The 21991-nt window shown below is 46.9% G+C and overlaps 1 protein-coding gene across 4 annotated transcripts in view; it reads right to left on the bottom strand.

Moving 5' to 3' along the window:
• Positions 1-21991, bottom strand: part of ITGA7 (integrin subunit alpha 7) — a 79613-nt gene that overhangs the window by 21773 nt on the left and 35849 nt on the right. For 2 of the 4 annotated variants that reach the window (XM_061615391.1, XM_061615393.1), the window contains exons 2-12: positions 18168-18295; positions 16740-16819; positions 14285-14540; positions 13211-13333; positions 6581-6788; positions 4959-5152; positions 3635-3723; positions 3319-3446; positions 1911-2006; positions 883-944; positions 348-517 (exon numbers count right to left, since the gene is read on the bottom strand). In XM_061615391.1, the coding sequence (XP_061471375.1) occupies positions 348-517; positions 883-944; positions 1911-2006; positions 3319-3446; positions 3635-3723; positions 4959-5152; positions 6581-6788; positions 13211-13333; positions 14285-14540; positions 16740-16819; positions 18168-18295 (1534 nt within the window). Of the gene's footprint in view, positions 1-347; positions 518-882; positions 945-1910; positions 2007-3318; positions 3447-3634; positions 3724-4958; positions 5153-6580; positions 6789-12663; positions 12784-13210; positions 13334-14284; positions 14541-16739; positions 16820-18167; positions 18296-21991 lie in introns of all 4 variants that reach the window. The other 2 variants (XM_061615394.1, XM_061615392.1) reach the window with 2 other exon arrangements.

The following is a 21991-nucleotide window of genomic DNA, read 5'->3' as shown; positions in this document are numbered from 1 at the left end:
GCCCCCAAACAGATTACTCCCAAAGGAATATGACCTTCCTCCACAGAAAAAAGTTTCTTCACACCTGACCTACAATGTGGGATTGTATAATGCCACCCAGTGACCCAGAACAGCATTTTTAACTCAGGGATACAGGAAAGCTCAAATGTGGGGTGTGAAGCAGCGTCAGCGCGGCTTGTAAGCCTCATACTTAACCAAGGTTGACATACAGTTCCCATAGTTTCTCAAATTCTGTTATCCCTTAGTTACAGCTTTCTTTAAATGGCTGAGCTCAGAAAGCTATTCTGCGTGGATCCAAAAGTTCTAGCTGCCCTGTGGGGCCCAGGACGCTCCAGTGTGAAACCCACCTTCAGCTGTAACGTGGCCTTGGTACAAGAACGGACGTGTTGCTTGGGCAGCTCCACCACCCCGGAGAACTGATGTTCCGGGTCTGTGAGCTTCCGGTTGTGGAAGGCGACCCTGGAAGTCTGGCCTGATTCCCGGCGGTCAGTATCGGCATCAAAAGTGTACTCAAGCACTGGGGGAAGGAGTGGAGGCTGTGAGTTGGGGCAAGGGAGAGGGCAAAAGAGAAGAGACAGAAAGCTCCTTCTGTTGGTGCCAGGATTCAGCATCCCCTGAAGAAGAGCCAGCTGCTTAAACAGGGCTTCCTTATTACCCCAAAGTTGAGAGATGAGATATTACTACAGTGTTCAAGAAGCAGAAAAAGAAAAAGAAACCCACAGTGCACTGGCTGTAGCCTGGCTAAGCACCACAAGGATATCTAGTTGTACACCGCCCTGGGAGCTGCTAGCTATAGGGCGGTTTAGAAATGCAACTAAATAAAATAAAATAAATAAATAAACAGTAACAAATATCTACTGGTGAGGTCCCACCAATACTCACTGATGAATGGCCTGTAGCTTGAGGGGTTGGCTGTGTAGCTGAAGCAGGCTCTCACATCCACACTATGGAAGGAAGCAGAGAGGAGACTCATGCAAAAACTCAACCTTATTAACAACGGAGCTCTCTCCCTCTCAAACTCAATAGGACTGAACATGTCTTGGGGAGAAAATAGTTCCTTTTTCTCAGGTTAAATAAGACTAGTCCTGGATTAGGAGAGGTATGAACAGTGAAGTATCACTCTGCCTGGGCAAAAAGAGGCCCAAAGTCCAAACAAAAGGGTTTCTTTCTCAGATCATTAGATGTGCCCTATAAGACCGCATCTGAATGGCAGGACTGTTGTGTTCTTGCTTCGACTGAAGCAGGAGCTATGATAATCAGACAAACAGCTCCAGCTGAAACAAGAAAAATAAGGTACCCTAACCATTGGACTGTTCTGCTCTGGTGATTGCAAAAATCCTACCCACAGAGCCACACAGATGACACAGTTAGGTTCCCTGGATCAGATATATAGTAGTATGAGTTGGAGGTGCATGAGACCTGCAGTTTATGAAAATAACCCAGGGAGTCTGGCTCCTAGCAATGCATCCCATACCCTAATTATAACTCACCAGACTCTGCACCCTAACTCTCAAGCTGGACTTTGAACATTTTGCAGAGGGTGTGTGTGTTTAAGTTATGCCAGATGGGATCCCTCCCTCCTTAAAGCTGAGAGTAGAATTCAGGGCTCTGATCTCCCCCTACTCCATTACCTTCAACCCACTAAACCAGCCTTCTGTGCTAGGTGGGCTGATGGGAACTGTAAGTCCAAAACATCTGAAGGGCATCAGGTTGGCTTAGGCTGCACTAGACCTGCTACCTCTCTAGAGCTGTGGAGTGTACACCAGCTTCCTTTCCTAACAACATGCAACAGGGTAAGACAAGAGACATATAAGTGCATCCATGAAAGAATAATTTGCCATCATCACCCGAGAAAGGGAATGGGAGGAGCGTCAAGAAGCAAGGAAAGGAAGAAGAAAACTGTTCCTCACCAGACACCCGTGTGGTGGCGGCAGTTCATGGCCTCCAGGTCGACATTCTGGGGGGAGATGGTGACATTTCTGGAGATGTGGACGACAGGTCGGGATCTAAAACACACGTTGAATATTCATAACTTGAGTCACCTGCAGACAGCCAGGCTCATATGTTTGGGGAAGTCCAGGGTCATGGGACCCTGCTTGGTAATGCAATGATCTTAAGAAGGGTGTTGCTTTCTTGGCACTCAAGGAGACCCAACTGACCATCCAGGTAGGATAGATAAGTTCTCAGGTGTAATGGAAGGGGTACTTTATTTTCCCTGTCTGCCTTTCTCTAATTCCCCATATCAACAATGCCCCAGCAACTCCATGCTTTCCAACCTACTTCCAATATTGTTGACAGCAGCAGCAGGAAAGGACATTTCATAAAGGCCTGAACAGTCACAGTCACATGGGTAGTGGTCCAAAAGCCAGTTGCCCTCCTATGTTCACACAAGCACTCTTCTTTGCACAATGGTCTATAAAATATGGACTGGAGCTCCCTTGCTCCCCATAGGTTCTGTGTACATTTCCCCCATGGTAAGCAGTAGGTCTCAAGGAATTCTGCAGATAGCCCATGGATGTGTCCTGGCCTCATCTTTGAGCACTGGAAAAGGGCACAGATTTATAACAGGAGCAGTAGTGGACTCAAGGCAAGATTTTGGGGCAGAAGTCCAGGACCCCACTCAGCAGAATGAGCAGGAGGGCCACCAAATCCAATAGGGCTGTTGGCTTATCACATTTTGAAGTAAGTGAAATAATATCTAAAGAGCCACTCTGCAGTAAGACCATTATGTACAGAGTCTAAAATTACTTAAGTGCATTACTGAAGTGACAGTACCTGAAAGATATGTGATATGGTTATGGGGACACCAGAGAGAGAGATCCTGACACCTCTCCAGGACCTAGTCACCCAGAGCCCCTTGAGGTGAAGCCACCAAAGTCAGCACCCCCTGGGCCAGAACCCTAGAGCCACTACCTTCACTTCCAAGGACCTCTTCGTCTCCACCACCACCACCCTAACTTTGCAAAAACGACAACATACCCAGCTAAACCAGATCTTGTTGGAGTAAACTGACAGCATGGGGCTATCTGCTGTTCCAGTGTGACCTTATCTACTAATTGAACTTTCTGTCTTTGGGTCTGCCCTACCCCAGGCACCTCCTCTTGCTCTTTTGCCTTCCACTTGCAGCTAGGACAGGACAGAACAAGAGAATCTCCCAGTAAAGGAGGAGTTGCTGGTTAAAGGATTCCTACTTAAGGGAAAGCTGTTGGGCAAGACAGACTGTGGGTTAAATTCAGTCAGGTGGGGAGTCGATAGGGCTAGTTACTGTGCTGCAATATCTCTTATGCAACTCAAATCAATGAGGTTTTTTATGCTTACCTGTACAGCACTACCGTATTGGAGAGTGATCCCACCAGGAGATCTGGATAGAGGTTGCCATCAATATCCAACCCTCCAGAAAAGGAATATCCAAACATCTTGATGCCAACACTCTCCCCGGTCAGGATCTGCAGTTAGTAATGGGGGCAAAACAGGATGGTGATGATAAACACAATGGAGAATGATTTGGGGTGGGGGTGGGGAGGCAAAGGGAAAGCACGCACAGCCAAATAGGAAAGGGAGGAAGGTCACAGGAATATAATGTTCCCTCAAAACCACTCCAGTTTTACTAAAAGGTGGGGATCAAGGGACTGACCTGAGCAGGTTTGGTGACAATCCCCAAATTACTGCCATGATAAATGTAGACCTTGCCATCACCATCCAATGGGGCTCCAACTGCAAAGTCTGGAAGGAAAGGAACAACAAAGGTAAGAACTCTCCATCTTCCACATGCCTGGGCTTCCTGTTGGCTCCCAGACATCATCTGGTATGTGTACTTTTTTATACAGCCATATTCAAGAACCACAGTACCACATGAAGGAAGCCCCATCTCTTGTCATACGCTATAGGCATCTGTTTGGGCAAAAAGACTGCACAAGCATCAAACACGCCTGTCAGCATTTCACACACAGCCAGCCAAAGTGTAATCTCTCACACATACATGTATTTTGTGAGTAGTTCAGGTTGTTTTTATTCTTGTTTTTTATCAGTTTTTAATGTTTGTAAGTTGCTTTGAGTTCATTTTAAAAGCAACTTCTTCTTCTTCTTCTTCTTCTTATTATTATTATTATTAAGTTCGTTCCACTGATATCAAGGAAGACTGCTTTCAAAAATGGACACATAACCTGGTCCCTAGATTTCCCCTATCATGACCCATGGCCCGGGAACCATGCACTGTACGACTCAGAGGGGAACAAAGCTCTGGGTCGATTCTAGGGGGAAGAACTGCTGGGATCTTCTTCAGGAGCCCTTAGCTCAGGAGCAGAGCAGCTGTTTTGCATGCAGAAGGGTCCCAGGTAGGGCTGGGAGTGTCCCCCATCTGAAACCATAAGAGCTCCTAGATAGAGCTAGATGGGCCAATGGTCTGACTCAGTATGACAGCTGCCTGTATTCCTATGCCCCCCTCCCGTAAAAGATTTGAAAGCCAGAAGAGATATGTCAAACAGCAGCCCAGACCTTCCCAGCCAGAGGACACAGCCCTGCTGCCCTCCTCTGATTCATGAAAGGAGTCTCCCATAGTACCTCTATCTCTCCAGCCTATAGGAGTCAAAGACTGCAAAATAAAGGGCCCTTGCCTTGTAGTTAAAGGCAGCTCCTCTGGGGATGCGGAACATACGACACTACAGGTTCAGTCAACATATATACAGTTTCAGTTTGATCTAGGAGCTTGCAGAGGCAACATCTTGTATAGCTGCCTTGAAGGACCCTGGGAGCTCTCCCACGTCCTGCAGATGCTTTGGGTGCCTTGGACTCTTGCCTTGAATTCCTGACTCAGGTCATAGATGGGATACTTTGGGGCTCCCCTGGGCTCCTCAGATTCTCACAGAATTGGACATCCCCCACCTCTAATCCACAGTCATAAGTATCTCGAGTTCAAGATCCCCCACCCACCCCCTTTTCATAGCCTCAGGTTCTCTCACCTTGGAAGCCATCTTGATTGAGGTCACCAACAGCACCCACTGTGATACCAAACATGGAGTCGGAGGAGCCATTGAGGCGTATGGGGAGGACATTTTCCCAGCGCCCTGCCTGGTTGATGTAAACATAGACTGCGCCTCCAATCCCTTCCTTGCGATCAAAGAGGTTTGGTGCTCCAACCACCAAGTCCATCCAGCTAGAGAGAACAAGCTGTGAGTGTGGCTGCCACAGAAACACCCATTGCTCTCACAGTATTAATAACCATGTTGGTTACACAGAATGAAAACCACACCGCAAGCAAGTCAAACCTCTTATAATCTAACCAACCCACTTCAACTACCACTCCACTGTGCCATAATGAGTCACTTTTATTCTCCCCTGCTTGGGGCCGCCCATCAAGAACCCATGGGGGAGACATTATTGCTCTTTTCAGACAGTGGAGTTGTTCATCCTAGATGGTTGCCTATTTATGGAATAATGTGATTTCAAATTTTAGGTAGGTTATAGCTCCTTCGACCTTGTCCCACACAGCTTGCCTTCAGCAGGATTGTCAACTGACCAGAAAAACAAAGGCCTGGCCTATTATTGTGCCTTTATTGGCAATTTGACATGCAGAAACCAAGCAGGTGTATCATGGAGATAAATATTACTGTTTACTAATGTCTGCGCCTTAAGCTGCAAAACTGGCCAGCCTAAATGTTGGCAACACATTTAGTCTCCAGTCTCCAGATTCTACAGCAAGCTAAGTGCTCAGTCTCCAGACTCTACAGCAAGCTAAGCCCAGTTCTGGTTTTTGAACTGATTTTATGTATGTGCTGTAGTCTAAACTGTTTTCATATTTATAATTTTCTAATGTTTTTATATATGCAATAGTTTTAACTGTTTTACATATGTTATTATATTGTAAATCACTTTGGGATGCCTCATGGGAAGCGATTCATAAAAGAAAGAAGTAAATGAATTAATAATATTCTATGCCAGGAAAAATTTAATTCTGCAATCTGAATAAAGCCCATTGAGCAAAAGCACAGATACCTACTAATTTTATATGTCTGGCTCACCTCCTATGGGTAGGGGCAAAGAACTAAATGGAATTTCATTCTCTGGACCATTGGAAGTTCTGCTCAGCCCACATCAGGGACCTGGCATTTCACCAGGTACTATCCAATGAGTTTCATGGTTGATTTGAACCTAGGTCCCTTGGTCTACTCCCAGACTGAAGAACCTGGGGTTCTCTAGATATTCCTGGATTACAACTCCCATCATCCCTGACCATTGTTGGGTGAGGCTGTTGGGAGTTGGAGTCCAACATAACCAGGAGAGTCTCAGGTTCCACACCCCTAGTCTAGTTTGACACTGTTCTAGCCACTACACCACAGTGGCTCTCATAATGTGGGCTATGTGTTCATGTGATGCTCAAGTCACTGAAGCAAATTGTAATCCAAGCCCAACTCCAACCTCTTCTGTACCCCTTGCCCATCCATGCTGTGACTCCTGCTTGTAGGACAATTGTCTCACAACGTATACTGATATTGCCACCCAACAGACCACACTAGCCTTTGAAACAGAGAATGGGCCCAAGCATCATTCAGACAGAATGCTCTCTTCCTCCCACCTGACTCACCCATCATGGTTGAGATCCACCACAGCCAAGGAATAGCCAAAGGATGAGGTGAGCTTCTCCCCTGGGATGATAACCTCAGGTACTAGGCGGTTGACGTTGTCTTTGTGCAGGATCACTACTGCCCCAGTATGGTTGGCTCGGGGAGCCCCTGTTACAAAACTCAGCTCATTCTTCCTGGTAATCCCCACTCCAGAGTCAAGAGAAAAGCCTGCAATGAGGGAAAGGAACGTTTATTACTGTAGCGAGAGTTGTGTTGTTGTGGAAAGTGTTAGTATTAGCAGACGTTCCTAAATTTGCAGCCCATAAATTACCCAGATGAACTAAAAAGTCATGAGATAGCAACATTGGTTCAATTCCTGGCTTCTGAACTTAATGAGCATGTGCACATGCACACATACACATACAGAATACACAGTTGTAACCATCTCAAAGGCTTAGAAACTATCCATTTCATGTGTGTGTGTGTGTGTGTTTTAATGAAAGCTGTAATTTTCACTCTTTTGTTTCACAATAGTTCCTTGGAGGAAAGCCACTTAGAATTACTACAGGGGAATACAACAGATACATTTCCCAAATCCTAGGTAATCTGATTTGTTTCTCCGTCTCTCATCACCTTGCTTTTCACCTATCCCAGGTAGGCCTGGGTGGGTACCATAAAGAATATGTCATGAACCCTGTCTCCTGTTTGGAATTGGAATTACACATCTTCATGGTTCTCAATGGTAGGGCTAATGATTTAGTGGCCAGCCTACAGCGTGAAGGTCACAAGCAGCTGGGGTTTGTGGGACGCCTAGCCAAGAATATGAGTCAAGTGGGTCTGGCAAGGGTATACAGCATAGTAGTCAGCGGGCTGCCCTCAAGATGTTGATGATTCTAACTCCCATCAGCCCCAGCCAGCATGGCCAATGGTCAGGGATGCTGGAAACTGAGGTCCAACAACATCTGAACAGCACCAGGGTAGGGAAGGCTGTACTAGGCAATGAATTGGCTTTTTAAAGGAGGAGCAAGCTTTGTCCAAGGACTGAGAAACACCCAGAGGCAGGATGACTACCTCGCCAGCTTTAAATTTAAAAAAAAGATGTTTTGTTTAAATATATTTTAAAGTCTGCTTTTAAGCTGTTTTAGAGTATTTTTAGTGTTTTGTCTGCCACCCTGGGCTCCTTCTGGGAGGAAGGGCAGGATATTAATTAATTGATTGATTGATTTGATTGATTAAAGAAAGAAAGAAAGAAAGAAAGAACACTGCTCTTTAGACGGTGTTTCTTTGTCCAAAGAGCTGCTGCTGCTGTTTTTTAAAAGCTGGGCCTCAGTGTTACACCAAAGGACAATTTAAAGTTTCTGCATATTTAAATGAATTACCAAATGCAAATGAGAAGCATCCTAAAGGGTTTCCTTTGGAACGAGGGGCCACCCTAACTAGCTGCAGAAACCAAAGGAAGGTCAGGGATGACTCCCACTGCTTCTCATAGCTACAGAGTTAAATACTTCTCATAACAAAATCTGCCTTTTCTGAAAATGATCTCCCTGCAGGCAAAGCCCACATGGCACAGCCTCTCCGCTCCCTCCCACTCTCTCTCTCCCTGCTGCCCTCAGGCCTGTCACCGTCATCCCACTGCCTCAGGAGACAAAGAACTGGGAGAAAGTCCATGGCTGAGGGATGGACACTAGCCAGGAATGTAAATGCTGCTCCTTATATTTACATCGTGCAGCCTCTGCAGGGACCCAGCAATGGTGGGAAGGGAAACAGCAGTAGATTGGAGGGGGGGGTCTCTACTCTGGAGAGTAGCTTTGGTAGATGTGTCTGATATGGCATGCAAGAGTCTACCCAGGCATCAGTCCTAGTCTTAGCCGGGAATGGGGCTTAGCAAGTGGCCACGCAGCCCCTCTCCTCAGTCTCATCCAGTGTTTCAGCTCTAAAAGCCCATGAGACTTAAAATGGGAACAATAAATGAAAGGGGAAAGGCCAGGAGCCAGGGACCTTCACCGCTCTGGAGCAACAGATGGGCAGGGTGAAAACTCTGTTACAGTGTTTGAATTAGAAAAATGCAGTGGCTAGGTCTAAAAAATCCCTTTAAAGAGCCAAAATCACACTTGGAAGGGACAGTTTTAGGCAGTGGAGAAGATGGGGGAAATGCACTCTCAGCCCCAGGCCTAGAATCTGCTCCTACCCTTGGCATAGCCAATTCAGGGGTAGCCGATATGGTGCCCCCTAGATGATGTTGGACTCCAACTCCCAACAGTCCCAGCCAGTATTGTCAATAGTCAGGGATGACAGGAGCTGTAGTCCAACAGCACCTTGAGGACGTCTACCCTGGCCTAGTTTACATCAGCCTATCCAGCTCTAAGGTGGGATAAGAGCTGGGATTGTGTGATGGGTGAGATAGCAGTTCAGTGGGAAACCAAAGGCACACTGTGGCTAGTATGAATGCAAGAGGAGTCCATATGCTGGGTGGGAGACTGGGAGGGAAAGAAATGGAAGATGAGGAGGCTGGAAGCTGGAGGAAGATGGGATAGGAAGAAGCAGGAACATTTGTGAGAGAACTAGGACAGGAAAGTTTTGGTCTCAGAATAGTTCTCCAGTTTTTCAACACCCCTAGAAGGTCTGCCACGCTTCCCCCAGCAGAGTTGATCCCGGCCTCCCGGTTGCCTTCTCCTTTTCCTCTTGCCACTGGCAGCCAGGGTGTAGTCACCCAGGATCACAGGGGGTCACAGACCCATTACTTTTTTAGGAGCAGGGTCCCAGCCAGGTTGCTGTGTATGAGCCAATCAGCATGAAAAGGAACATGTTAGCTGCTGAGAAGAGAAGAGTCTTGTCCTTTCATGCTGACTGGAGCCAATCAGGGTGAAAGAACGTGAGTTGGCCACTGAGAAGATTCTTCTCAGTAGCTAACACACAGCCTTCCCTTTCATGCTGATTGGCTCCTAGGAACTCTGTTGCAGTGGAGTGTGGACTTACGAGACGATGGAGAGCAAGGAACACAAAGGAAAGTGGAAAAGGAGGTGTGGCTATGATGGGGTGTGGCGTGACAATCATGAAGGGACCCTGCATTTAGGAATTTGCCCCTGCACCACTGCTGGCAGCTGAATCCCAGAAGGTTCCTGTCCTTCTGTGAGACAAAGGAGGCTCTCTTTGGCAACAGTAGGGGAGGGGGTGGACAAATATGCAGTTTATTGCCAATAACCAGTAGGAAGGTGACCCACAGCCCTACTCCCTGTTTAAGATTGGCCCATTTTCATACCAGGAGGGTCTGATCCATTAGTGCAAGGGGCAAGGAATCTGCTGCCCTCCAGATGATGTTGGACTACAACTCCCATTATCCCTGGCCATTGGCCATGCTGGCTGGGACTGATGGGAGTTGGAGTCCAACAATATCTGGAGAGACACAGTTCCCCATCTATACTGTAGCATATTGGGGAACATATGATGGACCAAGGATGAAGGTCCGGCATAAGGGAAGTTAAAATCAACCATTATGAGCACTTTTTCCCATACGTTTCACATGTGAGCAGGCACAAGCAACACAGATATCATGCAGCCTAGCACAGACACCGTGAGACAAAAGGCAAGCAAATGTAAAAGGGTGGTTCCAGGCTCCTCTAAGGGCCAGTGCCCCATCTACAGTCTAAATCCCTCTCCTCCTATCATACTACCAAGATGTTTCTCTTTGAACTCAGCTTTTCACTAGCCCCAGTAGACATTTCACTAGCCTCTGTTAGTCACTGTTGCAAGATTTCCACCATGAGAAACCTGCATGATTTGCAGACTGTGTTTGCATATCACAGTAAAGCATAATTAATGATGTACTGTGAACATGCAGATGGATCCTGCATCACTCCTCCAACAACAACACACCACAATCGCTGATTTAGAGTTACATCTAAACCAAAGATTATGGTTTAGTTTCATTTCAAACAAACCATGATGTGAAGCAAAGGACTGGGATTGCATCTCAGAAAGCTCCTCTGTGTCACATCCTGCCTTCATGTAAAAAGTGAGTGCATCAGAGTGAAGAGTTCTAATTCAGCCTTTTCTCTTATGTGCTACCTCTCAACATGTGGGGGAACTTATGATGTAAGAAGTATTTAAGCATGTAATCCCCACATCTGCTTTCTGAAGGGGTACACTGACATCTACGACAACTCTACCAAGTGCTTATTCCAAACGTTCAAATTGGATCTGAGTACATGAGAGAGAGAGAGAGAGAGAGAGAGAGAGAGAGAGGGAGAGGGAGAGGGAGAGAGAGAGAGTAAAGCTGCTATTTATACACTGGGCAACTTGCCTTCTGCTTTATTTTTGTGCTTGCTTGATTATGTCGAATGTCATGCATTATCTGGAATCTGGCACAGATTCCCAAGAATCTCATCTTTCAATTCTTAAAACAGCAAGAATATAACCCAGTCAAAGTAAAGCACTTTTAAGATACACTGGAAGAACTGAGCATACGCTTAATTCTTTATTCATGGTTAGTACATTTATATCCCACCTTTCCTCCAAGGCGCTCAAGGTGGCATACATGGTTCTTCTTTCCCTCTTCATTTTATCGTCACAACAATCATGTGAAATAAATTAGCCTGAGAGATGGTGACTGGCCCACGGTCACATACTGAGTATAATCAGTCCACTCAGAAGTCAGTCCCCACTGTGTTCAGTGGGCCTTACCTCCAAGTAAATAGGCATAATATTACAGCATAAGCTATATCTCTCAGACTGAAAACTCTCATAGGCTCTGTTTCTGGTTCCTCACTCTCAGGGTCGTAAGGATGTATTTTGTAATATCCATAAAAGACGCTAGTATTAAGAAGGTAGAACTTCTGTGCCCAAGCTCAAACCTGCCTTTCATGGCAATCAGTCCCTCCCCTCATGTCTCTTCCATTCCTCCCCTTGTTTATAGCTCAACACATAGCTTCCTTCCCAGTTCCACTGTGCTCCTTTCATACACATACCTCTAAAAATTCAAATTGATTTGAACATAGGCTTTGTTTGTTTGTTTCAAATCTTTAACTACCCTTCATAAAAAAAGATGTCAGGGTCTGTGCAAATATGCCAATAAGATTCAAGTATAAATAGAATTTAAAACAAAAAATTGATAAAATATATAAAAAGGTAAAGGTGTCCCTGCACTTGTAGTGCAAGTCGTTTCTGACTTTTAGGGTGACGTCTTGCGACGTTTACTAGGCAGACCGTATATATGGGGTGGGATTGCCAGTTCCTTCCCCGGCCTTTCTTTACCCCCCAGTGTATGCCGGGTACTCATTTTACCGACCATGGATGGATGGAAGGCTGAGCGGACCTCGACCCCTTTTACCGGAGATTCGACTTCCTCCTTCCGTTGGAATCGAACTCCAGCTGTGAGCAGAGCTTCGGCTGCGTTACCGCCGCTTACCACTCTGCGCCACAGAGGATCTTAATAAAATATAAGACACAGTTAAAAAAAGAAAAAAGCTAAAAATGGTAAAACAGAATTCAGTGGGTAGGGGAAAAAAATCTACAATCTAAAAATGCTTGGGTAAATAGAAATGTCTTCACCTGGGGCTGGAAAGCTTGTAATGTTAGTGCCAGTATTATTATTATTTATTAAATTTACATCCCGCCCTTCCTCTCAGAAGACAGTATGCCTCCTTAAAGGGGCTTTCCAAAAACTGGGGTGCCACCACAGAGAAAGCCACTACAGAAACCAAGTTAATACCAAAGACACTAATGCTAATGCTTACCAAGATTAATTGCATCTAAAAGTCAGTTATTATATGAAGCCACTTACCCAGAACTATTTCTCCTAAATCTGCTTGTGCTAGCCACCTAAATTGCTTGACAACTGCTAGAACAGAATCTGTAGATCTCTGTTGTATTCCTAACATTTCAGTCTTACTATAGCAGCTGGAGTGGGAGCTGTGGTTCCTCTGCTAGACGAGAGCAGCAGGAATCGGGAGCTTTAATTTCATGTATGGTGGGGGAGTGACAAAACACAACAGAAAGGGGAAAACAACAGAAACTAGCTGGAGAAAATGCTAAGGAAGAGAGATTTCCAGGGGGAAGGGGCGAGAGGCAGAAATCACTGAGACGGGCACACCAACACCTTACAAACCTAAGTAGCTATTCTGGGCCACATCTCCAACACTTCCGGGAACCCGTTCGTTGGGCTCTGGCGTTTTATAGACCAGCTGGTCAGGGTCTGAGCTATCAATGTTTGTCACAAACAATATCCCTGCAACACCAACGGAAGGAAAGAGAGAGAAAGAGAGAGAGGTTAGCAGTATGAGAAACCTTGGCACCCAGGCAGGGAAGCATCACAGAGCACTGGGCAGGAGTCAGGGAGACTTGGCAGGGCCCGGGTCACACTCAGCGCACCACACTTGACTGGATGCCTTCCAGCGCTACCTGCCTATGAGTCCCAGGGTGAGCAATTGACAATCCGTTTGGCCAAGTTTGACCTCTTACGTAAAGAGAATCCCACAATTGTGTAATTTTTTTTTCATAACTATTGATAATATTTATGGCTATTCTTCAAGCCAGAACCTCTTCCAGATGTTTTTATTTTTAGCCTCAGCAGGTTCCCATTCATCAACACTCTGCCCTGTGGTGGCCTGTCCGACTGCTCTGTGGTGCCTGGCCTGCCGGGTGCAACTCCGTACCAAGGTAGCTGTTGGCAGGCAAGGGGATAAGCGAGGGGTCCTGGTCCTTTTCTCCCCCGGCTTCATACGGCCCGTCGTCGTAGTAACTCAAATTCAAGCCACTCAGCTCTGCCCGTATGGTCCCTGCCAAACCAAACACCTGTTAGTGATTTGATGGGCTGAGGAAGTTTGTGGGAGGATACACAGCCTCACATCATAGTATGAAAGCAATGCCTTTGGGTGTCATATGCATCGCAGTTTGTCCCTCCTGTCTCAAATGAGACTTGAAGTGGTACCCGGTTCATCCACCAGCCCTGTATGGAGGGTCTGGGTAGACACACCTGTTATGTAATCAGAACTGGGATGCTCAATGGGGTGTTCCAAGTGGCAAAGCGATGGAGTATGGGATGGCCATGTCCATCGGTGTTTCCCAGTGGCACATGTGGTGGACTTGGTTCTGACAAGTCCACTAGCTCCCCTGGTGACTAGGAAATCAAAGGTCAAAACTGTGACACACCCCATTAGCTTTTCCTTGGGGAAGCTATAGGTAGATATGCTCATCATCAGCAATGCTGACAAGCACAGAGGGTGCGATGGGGTGGGCACACCCAGTGACTCTTCCATCTGGCGCAGAGGAGCATGTGTGTCAGTGCTGGTCACATTGGGTAAGGACCATAACTTAGTGATACGAGCACACGCTTGGCATGCAGAAGAGCCCGGTTTCAGCCCTGGCATCTCCAGGTAGGGCTGGGGGGGAAAGACTTCTGCCTGAAATCCTGGAAAGACACTGCCAGTCAGTGTAGACAACACTGAGCTAGATGGACCAATATTCTGACCCAGTATAAGGCAGCTTTCTATGGCTGGTAAAAAAGGCACATTCTCAAGGAAATAGGAATGGCGCCATTCTCTGTCTTTTGGGGAAGAAATTAGACCTCACCAACTGGCCCACTGGAGGCTATTCCAGCTTGCAAATGAGGACACAGCATGGCTGGTTTGCATGACCAGGACTGATGTCAGGTCAGAGAGCTATGTTATTTAACACCGTCCCCTCCCCTCTCTCCCCACACCAGGCCAGGCATATGCTTGCCAGCTTACCCTTCCAGTTGTAGGTGCCAGGTGCACCAAAGAGGATATAATGCCTATCTGCAGTAAAGCCGGTGGCTACCCCCTGCTGGCAGAAGCCAAAGCGATCGTGCCCCTGTGGCCGCCCTTCGCAGAATTTCCATTCGCCACCATCCAGTTCATCAGCCACGTCAAACCCCTCGCTGAGGACGTAGCAGCGGCCAATCACGTCTCTCGTCTCCAGAGATTCATTTACCCGGTTACGTGCTTCGTACAAGTGGGCACAGGTCTGGGATACATGGGAGTGAATGGACAAGACGGAGTGGATTAGAAAGACTGCTGCCTACTGGCATTCCTGCACAAAACTGTGTGGTCACATCAAATCTTAACCCAGGAAATGATTTAAGTGGCTCCACTGCTCCCTTATGGTGGCTAGGCAGGAAGTAATGAAACATCCCACTACGACAGACCATATAGACACATCTACCCCCAGCTAAATCAGCTCTTGCATAACATTACCTGGGGCCAAACTGCCACTTGGTAAGACAGCAGTTCATGAAACCTGACCAAAACCTGAGATTTTTTGCTTACTCGGGAGGACACGCAAAGGCTTGCACACAAAACATATGGAAGGGAATATTCCAGGGTAAAAAAAGGTAAAGGTGTCCCCGCACTTGTAGTGCAAGTCGTTTCCGACTCTTAGGGTGACGTCTTGCGACGTTTACTAGGCAGACCGTATATATGGGGTGGGATTGCCAGTTCCGTCCCCGGCCTTTCTTTACCCCCCAGCATATGCCGGGGACTCATTTTACCGACCACGGATGGATGGAAGGCTGAGTGGACCTCGACCCCTTTTACCAGAGATTCAACTTCCTCCTTCCATTGAAATCGAACTCCGGCCGTGAGCAGAGCTTCGGCTGCATTACCACCGCTTAACACTCTGTGCCACGGAGGATCTTTATTCCAGGGTAAGAAACTGATAATGGCATTGGATATTCTGAAAAGTGGGGAAGCACCAGTAAGTTGGGCTTCCTCTTCCCAAGGTTGCTCAGAAGGTCCAACCCTTAGCTTGCACCTCTCTCCCCATGGTGAATGGGATCCATGCACCAGATCCCAACTAGGTACATGAATTTCACAGCTGGGAGAGATGTGTGAGCTAGGCATTGTACCTTCTGAACAAATGTGAGATGTTACTTACAAATGTGAATAAGTTACTTGAGCTTCTACACACACACACACACACACACACACACTTAAAATATCACAGTGAGTGGAGTTAAACATGCAGGAAAAGGACATGTATCCCTTCCTGAAATGTACTACTTCAGGCTGCAGGTGAGGGCTTTCATATGTTGGGGCCTGCCCAGTGCTGTGGCAGCAATATGGGAACCAGCCTTGGGTGTGTGTTGGCCCACCCTGGGTCCCTGCAGTCATTAGGCGTTGCTGAGGGCTGGACCAGCAGCCTGGAGGCAGCAGGTTTTGCTGACCAGGTATTGGCAGAAGACCATGTTACTTGCATTTATACAGGCCTAGATAGGACAAAAGCTTGTCTACTGTAGGGATACTGCCTGAAGAAGGTTTTGGGGCCTAAGCACATGCAATTGTGGATCATTCATTTGGCCAAGTACCAGCCTCAAACCATGAGGTTCCCCTGACAGCTTGAGTGCTTGAATTCTCCCCTAGTTAAAAAGAAAAGACAAGAGAATCCCTGCACCTGGAAAGTAATAATGTCAGTGGTAAAAGTTAGCCTAGCCTACTCCCTAACATGCTAGCTCTTCATGTGCACAAAGAACTTAGCAGATGCTGTGTCTGATGGTATAAATTGGGGCAGACACAGGCCATGTTCATGAGTTGTTACTTCAGATTAACACACCCTTAATACATCTTCACTTCTGGGCTGTTCCGAAGTGATGCAAAGCTACACACCCAACTCTAGAATTATTTATTCATGTGTTCATGTGTTGAACTTTCCCCCCACCCCACCCCACCCCTTCCCAGGGAACTTCAGTTTCACCACATAGAGAGGCACAGCTTTCTCTCTACAAGGCAGAGCAGATGTTTAGCATATTCTCAAATAACTTCATTAAACGTGATCCTGGAAAGAGAAGGATGTGTACCCCTTGTACACAAAGGGTGTGTGAAATACAGAAGTAAGGAATGCCCCTCTGAATAATCCCTCCTAGCACTATTTTGCATTGTTCACGCAAACACAGCAACAGTAAGGGAAAAAACTCTCCCACACCTCACTTGACCCCATCCTTCCTCAGCTCATTTTAAAACTGACTCCTTTCACATCCCTCCTCTTTCACCCACCCACTTCCACATATCTCTTTCCACAATAACCCACTAAACCCTTTCCCCAAAAAAATGACAGGGCAAGGAGTCCCCTCCCCTGCTGTAACACAGTGAGCAAGAGCCTGTATTTCACAATCCAGACCCAAACGGGTTAACAGAATGACCACCCACCCATCCATCCACGGCCACTGACCACAATCTTGCCGCCGGGGCCCTGGCTCTTGACGGTGACTCCCAGCCATTGGTTCTCCTTGCTCTCCTTCTTCAGGTCAACTGTAATATGTGGAGAAAGACTCTGTCAGCTTCAACCGAAGAAGGGGATTCTAGTTCATCTCTCCATTGTGCAGGACAAGAGGACATGGAGAATTTGCTCCTTTCCTAATACAGTGGGATATAAAATACCTCAACAAAATCCAGTGACCCAAGGAGAGATCAGCCCAAGGACGGTCAAACTACACATGTCCTGGGAGATCTGCTAATGGATCTCTTGGTGTCTTTGGCTAAAAGCAACTGCATGAGGCCTAATTTGGATCAGGGCTGCAGCACTAGGGGGAGGGGATTTACATCCCTCCCCAATAGCGAGGGTTAATGTGCAGTTTCTAGAGGAAAAGGGCCATAGCTCAGTGGTAAAGCATCTGCTTTCCATGCAGAAGGTTCCAGGTTTAGTCCCCGGCATCTACCTGAAACTCTGGAGAGCCTCTGCCAGTCAGTATAGAAAATACCGCACTAGATAGATCAACGGTCTCATTCGGTATAAGGCAACTTCCTATGTTCTCTCTGTAGTTCCGGGGCAATTTGGGCTAGCACTGCAGTTTAGGGAAAGGGGTTAAACCTCCATCACACAGCACTGGTGCTCTAAACCAAATCACACACACACATCCTTTCAGCCACTGTTAGCAGAAGAAATCTGGGAGACTGAACTTCCTTAAGGGTGCTGGGAAGTTGTAGCTCTGTGTGGGGGAAACAATTCCCGTGATCCTTTGGGGGAAGTCATGTGCCTTAAATGTGCATCGGATGTGATTTAAATGTATGGTGTGGATCTGTCCGTAACTACAGATCTCTTCCATCAAGGGTAGTGTGCTCCCAAGTAACAGAATAGTCTTGGCAATGTGTTTGCAACAATACAATGAGAAACCAGAAAGGGGTGTTAGGTACAAAAGTGTCCAATCATGCCCGGTGATCATAGTGATACCCCTCACTGTCCCTTAAACATCATTATCCCTTAAACAGGACTGAACTGAGCCGGATAAGATTTAGGGCTCCTAATACTGTGCTAAATTTCTGAAGCCCAATGTGCTGGGGTGAAGCTTGTAAGAGCAGGATATGGTTACATAATGGTTAAGGAAGTGCACTCAATATGTGCTCAGTGGCATTCTTTTTTCATGATTCTCATTTCATATGTGCTAAGTCAGAGCGGTAGCAAGTGACTGAAAACAAGTTCCAGGTTTACAGTTCGGAAAGTCCAGACTCAAATTAAGCCATAACATAGGATATAGGAAGTGGAATCACATCCAGCTCCAATTCCAAACTGATCCCAGTTTAGCCCTGATCCAAATCAGACTCTGAATGACACTGTATGACAGCCTGGGAGGAGCTTGTTTTCATCATGCCGCTCACCTACCTCCGTCATCAATGGACACTCGTTGGCAGTCATTAATCTCATGGGTCAGGGGGCAGGCGTACAAGCCGCCAGTCCTGTTGGCCTTTTGACCCAGCAAAGCAGCAGCCTGTGGCGCTCCCACCAACAACCTGAAAGAAACGGAGCAGAGTGTTAGCAGGACTGAGAGAACTGGAAAGAGAGTCCATCAGGGATCCTGGGGGGTGGGAGTGACAATTAGAAACATGCTCTGCATGCTGGTCCTGCTGCAACTGGGCAAGTGTACATACACATACTTGCCTGTAGTCCTGTTCACCACCCTTACCTTAAAGTCATGTGCAGGACAGAAACTATTCTGTCACTCATGCTGGCCAAGCTACTCTACCTAAAAACAGGAGTGGCTAATCAATTGCAGCCCAAGGGCCATATTCAGGTTGGCCAACTTTCCAAGGGCCACTGGTGCAGAAGTGGTGATGGCCATTGGCCAAAGTGGTTGTGCTCATTCATGCATTCACCCACACATATAGAGGTACATGCCACTCATATACTCTCACAGCACATAAATCCACACAGAGCTTGGAAAAGTTACTTTTTTGAACTACAACTCCCATCAGCCCAATCCAGTGGCCATGCTGCCTGGGGCCGATGGGAGTTTTAGTTTAAAAAAGTAACTTTTCCAAGCTCTGCATATAGCATACATATTCACCACCCCTGCAGATCACACACATGCCTCTCTCTTTCTCTGATACACACAGGAACACACCACGTTCATCCAAGCACTGCAGTGGTAAAATTGCCCCATCACTGTGCTGGATTGTGAGGAGAGGTTTAAAACTTTCCATCAATCCCAGGGCTGCAATGGGGAGGAAGATGGGGGTTGGTGGGCCACTTCAAGTGACTTTGTGAGCATGATCCAGCTTGCAGGCCTCAGGATCACCTCCCCTGTCTCAAAAGGACACTGTCTCCCACCCCCAGTCGTGATGGCCACCGTGTTCTGATCAGAAAGGGATATCCAAAAGGGGCCCTTGGATAAGAGATTACAGCTCAGTGACAGAGTACCTGCTCTGCATGCCAAAGATGCCAGGTTCGATACCTGGCATCTTTAGGGAGGGCTGAGAAAGACCTATATCTCAGACCCTGGAAAACTGCTGCCAGTTAGTATAGGCCAAAAGTTTGCAAACTGTGGTCCATGGAGCATTGGTGGTCCATAAGCTCCATTCACGTGGTTTGCAAAAAAGGGTAAAGAACAGCACAGAATATCTGTACTTAGCCCTGCACTTTGTGTATTGTTTGACAACAGAAATTGAGGCCATTTTGACTAGGGCCAGATTTATCAAAGAGGCCAACAAGGCTTAGGGTCTGTAATTTTCATAATATGGCACTGGTACAATCTACTGTTTTCTTAATGATCAAGAATTACCATTTTATCAGTTAGAGGCCTTCTTAGAAGTCTGGCTTAGGGACCATGACTTTCATAATACACCCCTCATTCTGATTATGCCAATGCCGCAGAAGAAAAAGTTTATGAAATGGCCCACTGAGATCCCCAGCAATTTTTAGGTGGGCCTCAGGGAAAGAAAGCTTGAGAACCGCTGGTATAGACAATACTGAGCTCAAGGAAGCAATGGTCTGATCAGGTATAAGGCAGCTTCCTGTGTCCCTAAGAAAGAGACAGCAAAATGAGCACACTTTTCACATCAAGGGATTCCAGATGATTAAACAGCAGGAACCCCCCCAGAAAAAAATTGCCCTGTAGAGTACTGAGCATATAATAGTTTGTTGTGGGACATAGATACGTGACAAAGGTGGAGGGCTAAAGTACAAATTTGTATATTTGTTTTTAATTGTTGTAAACCGGCCAGAGAGCTTCGGCTATGGGGCGGTATACAAATGCAATAAATAAATAATAAATAAGTAAAGAGGGTTGAGGCAGGCACAGAAAAGTTGGATTCCATTACTTATAACAGGGATAGCCAATGTGGCAATGGAGCCCTCCAGATGTTGTGGCCTACAACTCCCATCAGCCCCACCCAGTATTACCAATGATCAGGGATGCTGGGAGTTGTAGTCTAGCATCTGGAGGGCACCGTGTTGGCAACCTTCCCGACTTGTAATTTGTAGATATAAGCTTAGTTTATGTATTCTTTTCTCTGCCTATTTTGGTTATGTTGAGGAGCACAGATTTCAGCAGGCTGCTCAAGCCTCCTCCTTGCCCGCTTCTGAGGTACTTGCCCACCCATTTTCAATATTATCTCCACCATGTTATAGCACAATCCTCTACATTCCTACTCAGAAGTTAAGTCCCATTGACTTCAATAGGCTTATTTCCAGGTAAGGGGTAGAGAACTGGAACCTTAAAGGGCTAAAAACAGGCAGACTGTAGGAAGGGCAGGCAAAGGTTAATTTAAAGAGCAGCCTTGAATAAAAGGAAGAGTGAAGATGGGAGGTTTGAGTGGGAGCAGAAGATGAACTTGAAGGAAACCCGAGAGTCTGAGGGTAGAGGCACACTCACTGTTCTACTGCATCCTGTGCATCTCCCCCTCTCTTTTCTGAAAATGGGGGCACACAATGCTAGTCAAACCTTCCCCTTTTTACTGTAAAACCTGGTGGGGTCAGCTTGAGAGAGAGAGTTTTAATTCAGCTTCAGAGATTCTGCAACTGAACGGCAGATCAACCTGGGCAGTTCCCCCTCCAGGTGTGGCTGATGGAAACCCTTTGCTCTGGCAACTACTAGTGGGTGGAACAAGCATTTGGAAAAAACAAAGAGGGCAAGGTGGGCAAAAGGGAAGGGGGCATTTCTGGCGAGGTGATGATATACAGGAGAAAGCATAAATGATGGCAGGGGAAAAGAAAACAAAGAGGGCTACAAAGCACTCGGGAACCTGATTTCTGCTGAGCTGGCTAAGCTGGCCTGTCTCTTTTCCTTTCTGCGCCACTGTGCCTCAGTGACCTTGAGCATCCTCAGCCCACCCCTCCCCAAGACCTTAACAGCCTTAATGAAAATGCCAATTAGTTAAAGGGAAAACGAAATCAAATACCACAGGCAGTTTTGTGGGGAGCAAGAAGGGGTGGGGAGGTAGTGAGCAGCGAGGAAGGGGAGACCTTTCAACCCCTTCCTTCAGCAAGCAGACACAGCAGCACACTCTTCTGTGGCAACGCGCCTCTTCTGACCACTACATTTACATCCATCACCTGTTCCTGGATCTCTACCGCAGCTGTCACTCCCTCCCCCCCTCCCCCCTGTTCCAGCTCTATTTGGAACTCTTAAGTTCAGGGACACGAAGCGATTTGGACCAGCACACACAAACGGGTGGTTGCCGGTCAGCTCCAGGTGCTCTTGGATGAGACCGATTATCTGGATCCGTTTCAATCCGGTTTTAGGCCTGGTTTTGGCACTGAAACAGCCTTGGTCGCCCTGTATGATGACCTTTGTCGGGAGAGGGACAGAGGGAGTGTGACTCTGTTGATTCTCCTTGATCTCTCAGCGGCGTTTGATACCATCGACCATGGTATCCTTCTGGGGAGACCCGCGGAGTTGGGAGTTGGAGGCACTGCTTGGCAGTGGTTCCGCTCCTACTTGGCAGATCGTCACCAGAAGGTAGTACTTGGGGAACATTGCTCAACTCCTTGGACTCTCCATTGTGGAGTCCCTCAGGGGTCGGTTTTGTCCCCCATGCTTTTTAACATCTACATGCAGCCTCTGGGTGCCGTCATCAGGAGTTTTGGAGTGCGTTGCCACCAGTATGCTGATGACACGCAGCTCTATTTCTCCTTTTCATCTTCTGCAGGTGAGTCTGTGGATGTGCTGAATCACTGCCTGACCGCGATAATGGACTGGATGAGAGCTA

Source organism: Rhineura floridana, chromosome 3 (assembly GCF_030035675.1).
Source record: "Rhineura floridana isolate rRhiFlo1 chromosome 3, rRhiFlo1.hap2, whole genome shotgun sequence".
Lineage (NCBI taxonomy): Eukaryota > Metazoa > Chordata > Lepidosauria > Squamata > Rhineuridae > Rhineura > Rhineura floridana.
The sequence above is the reverse complement of the archived record's forward strand: the minus strand, read 5'-3'. Positions and strand labels throughout refer to the sequence as shown.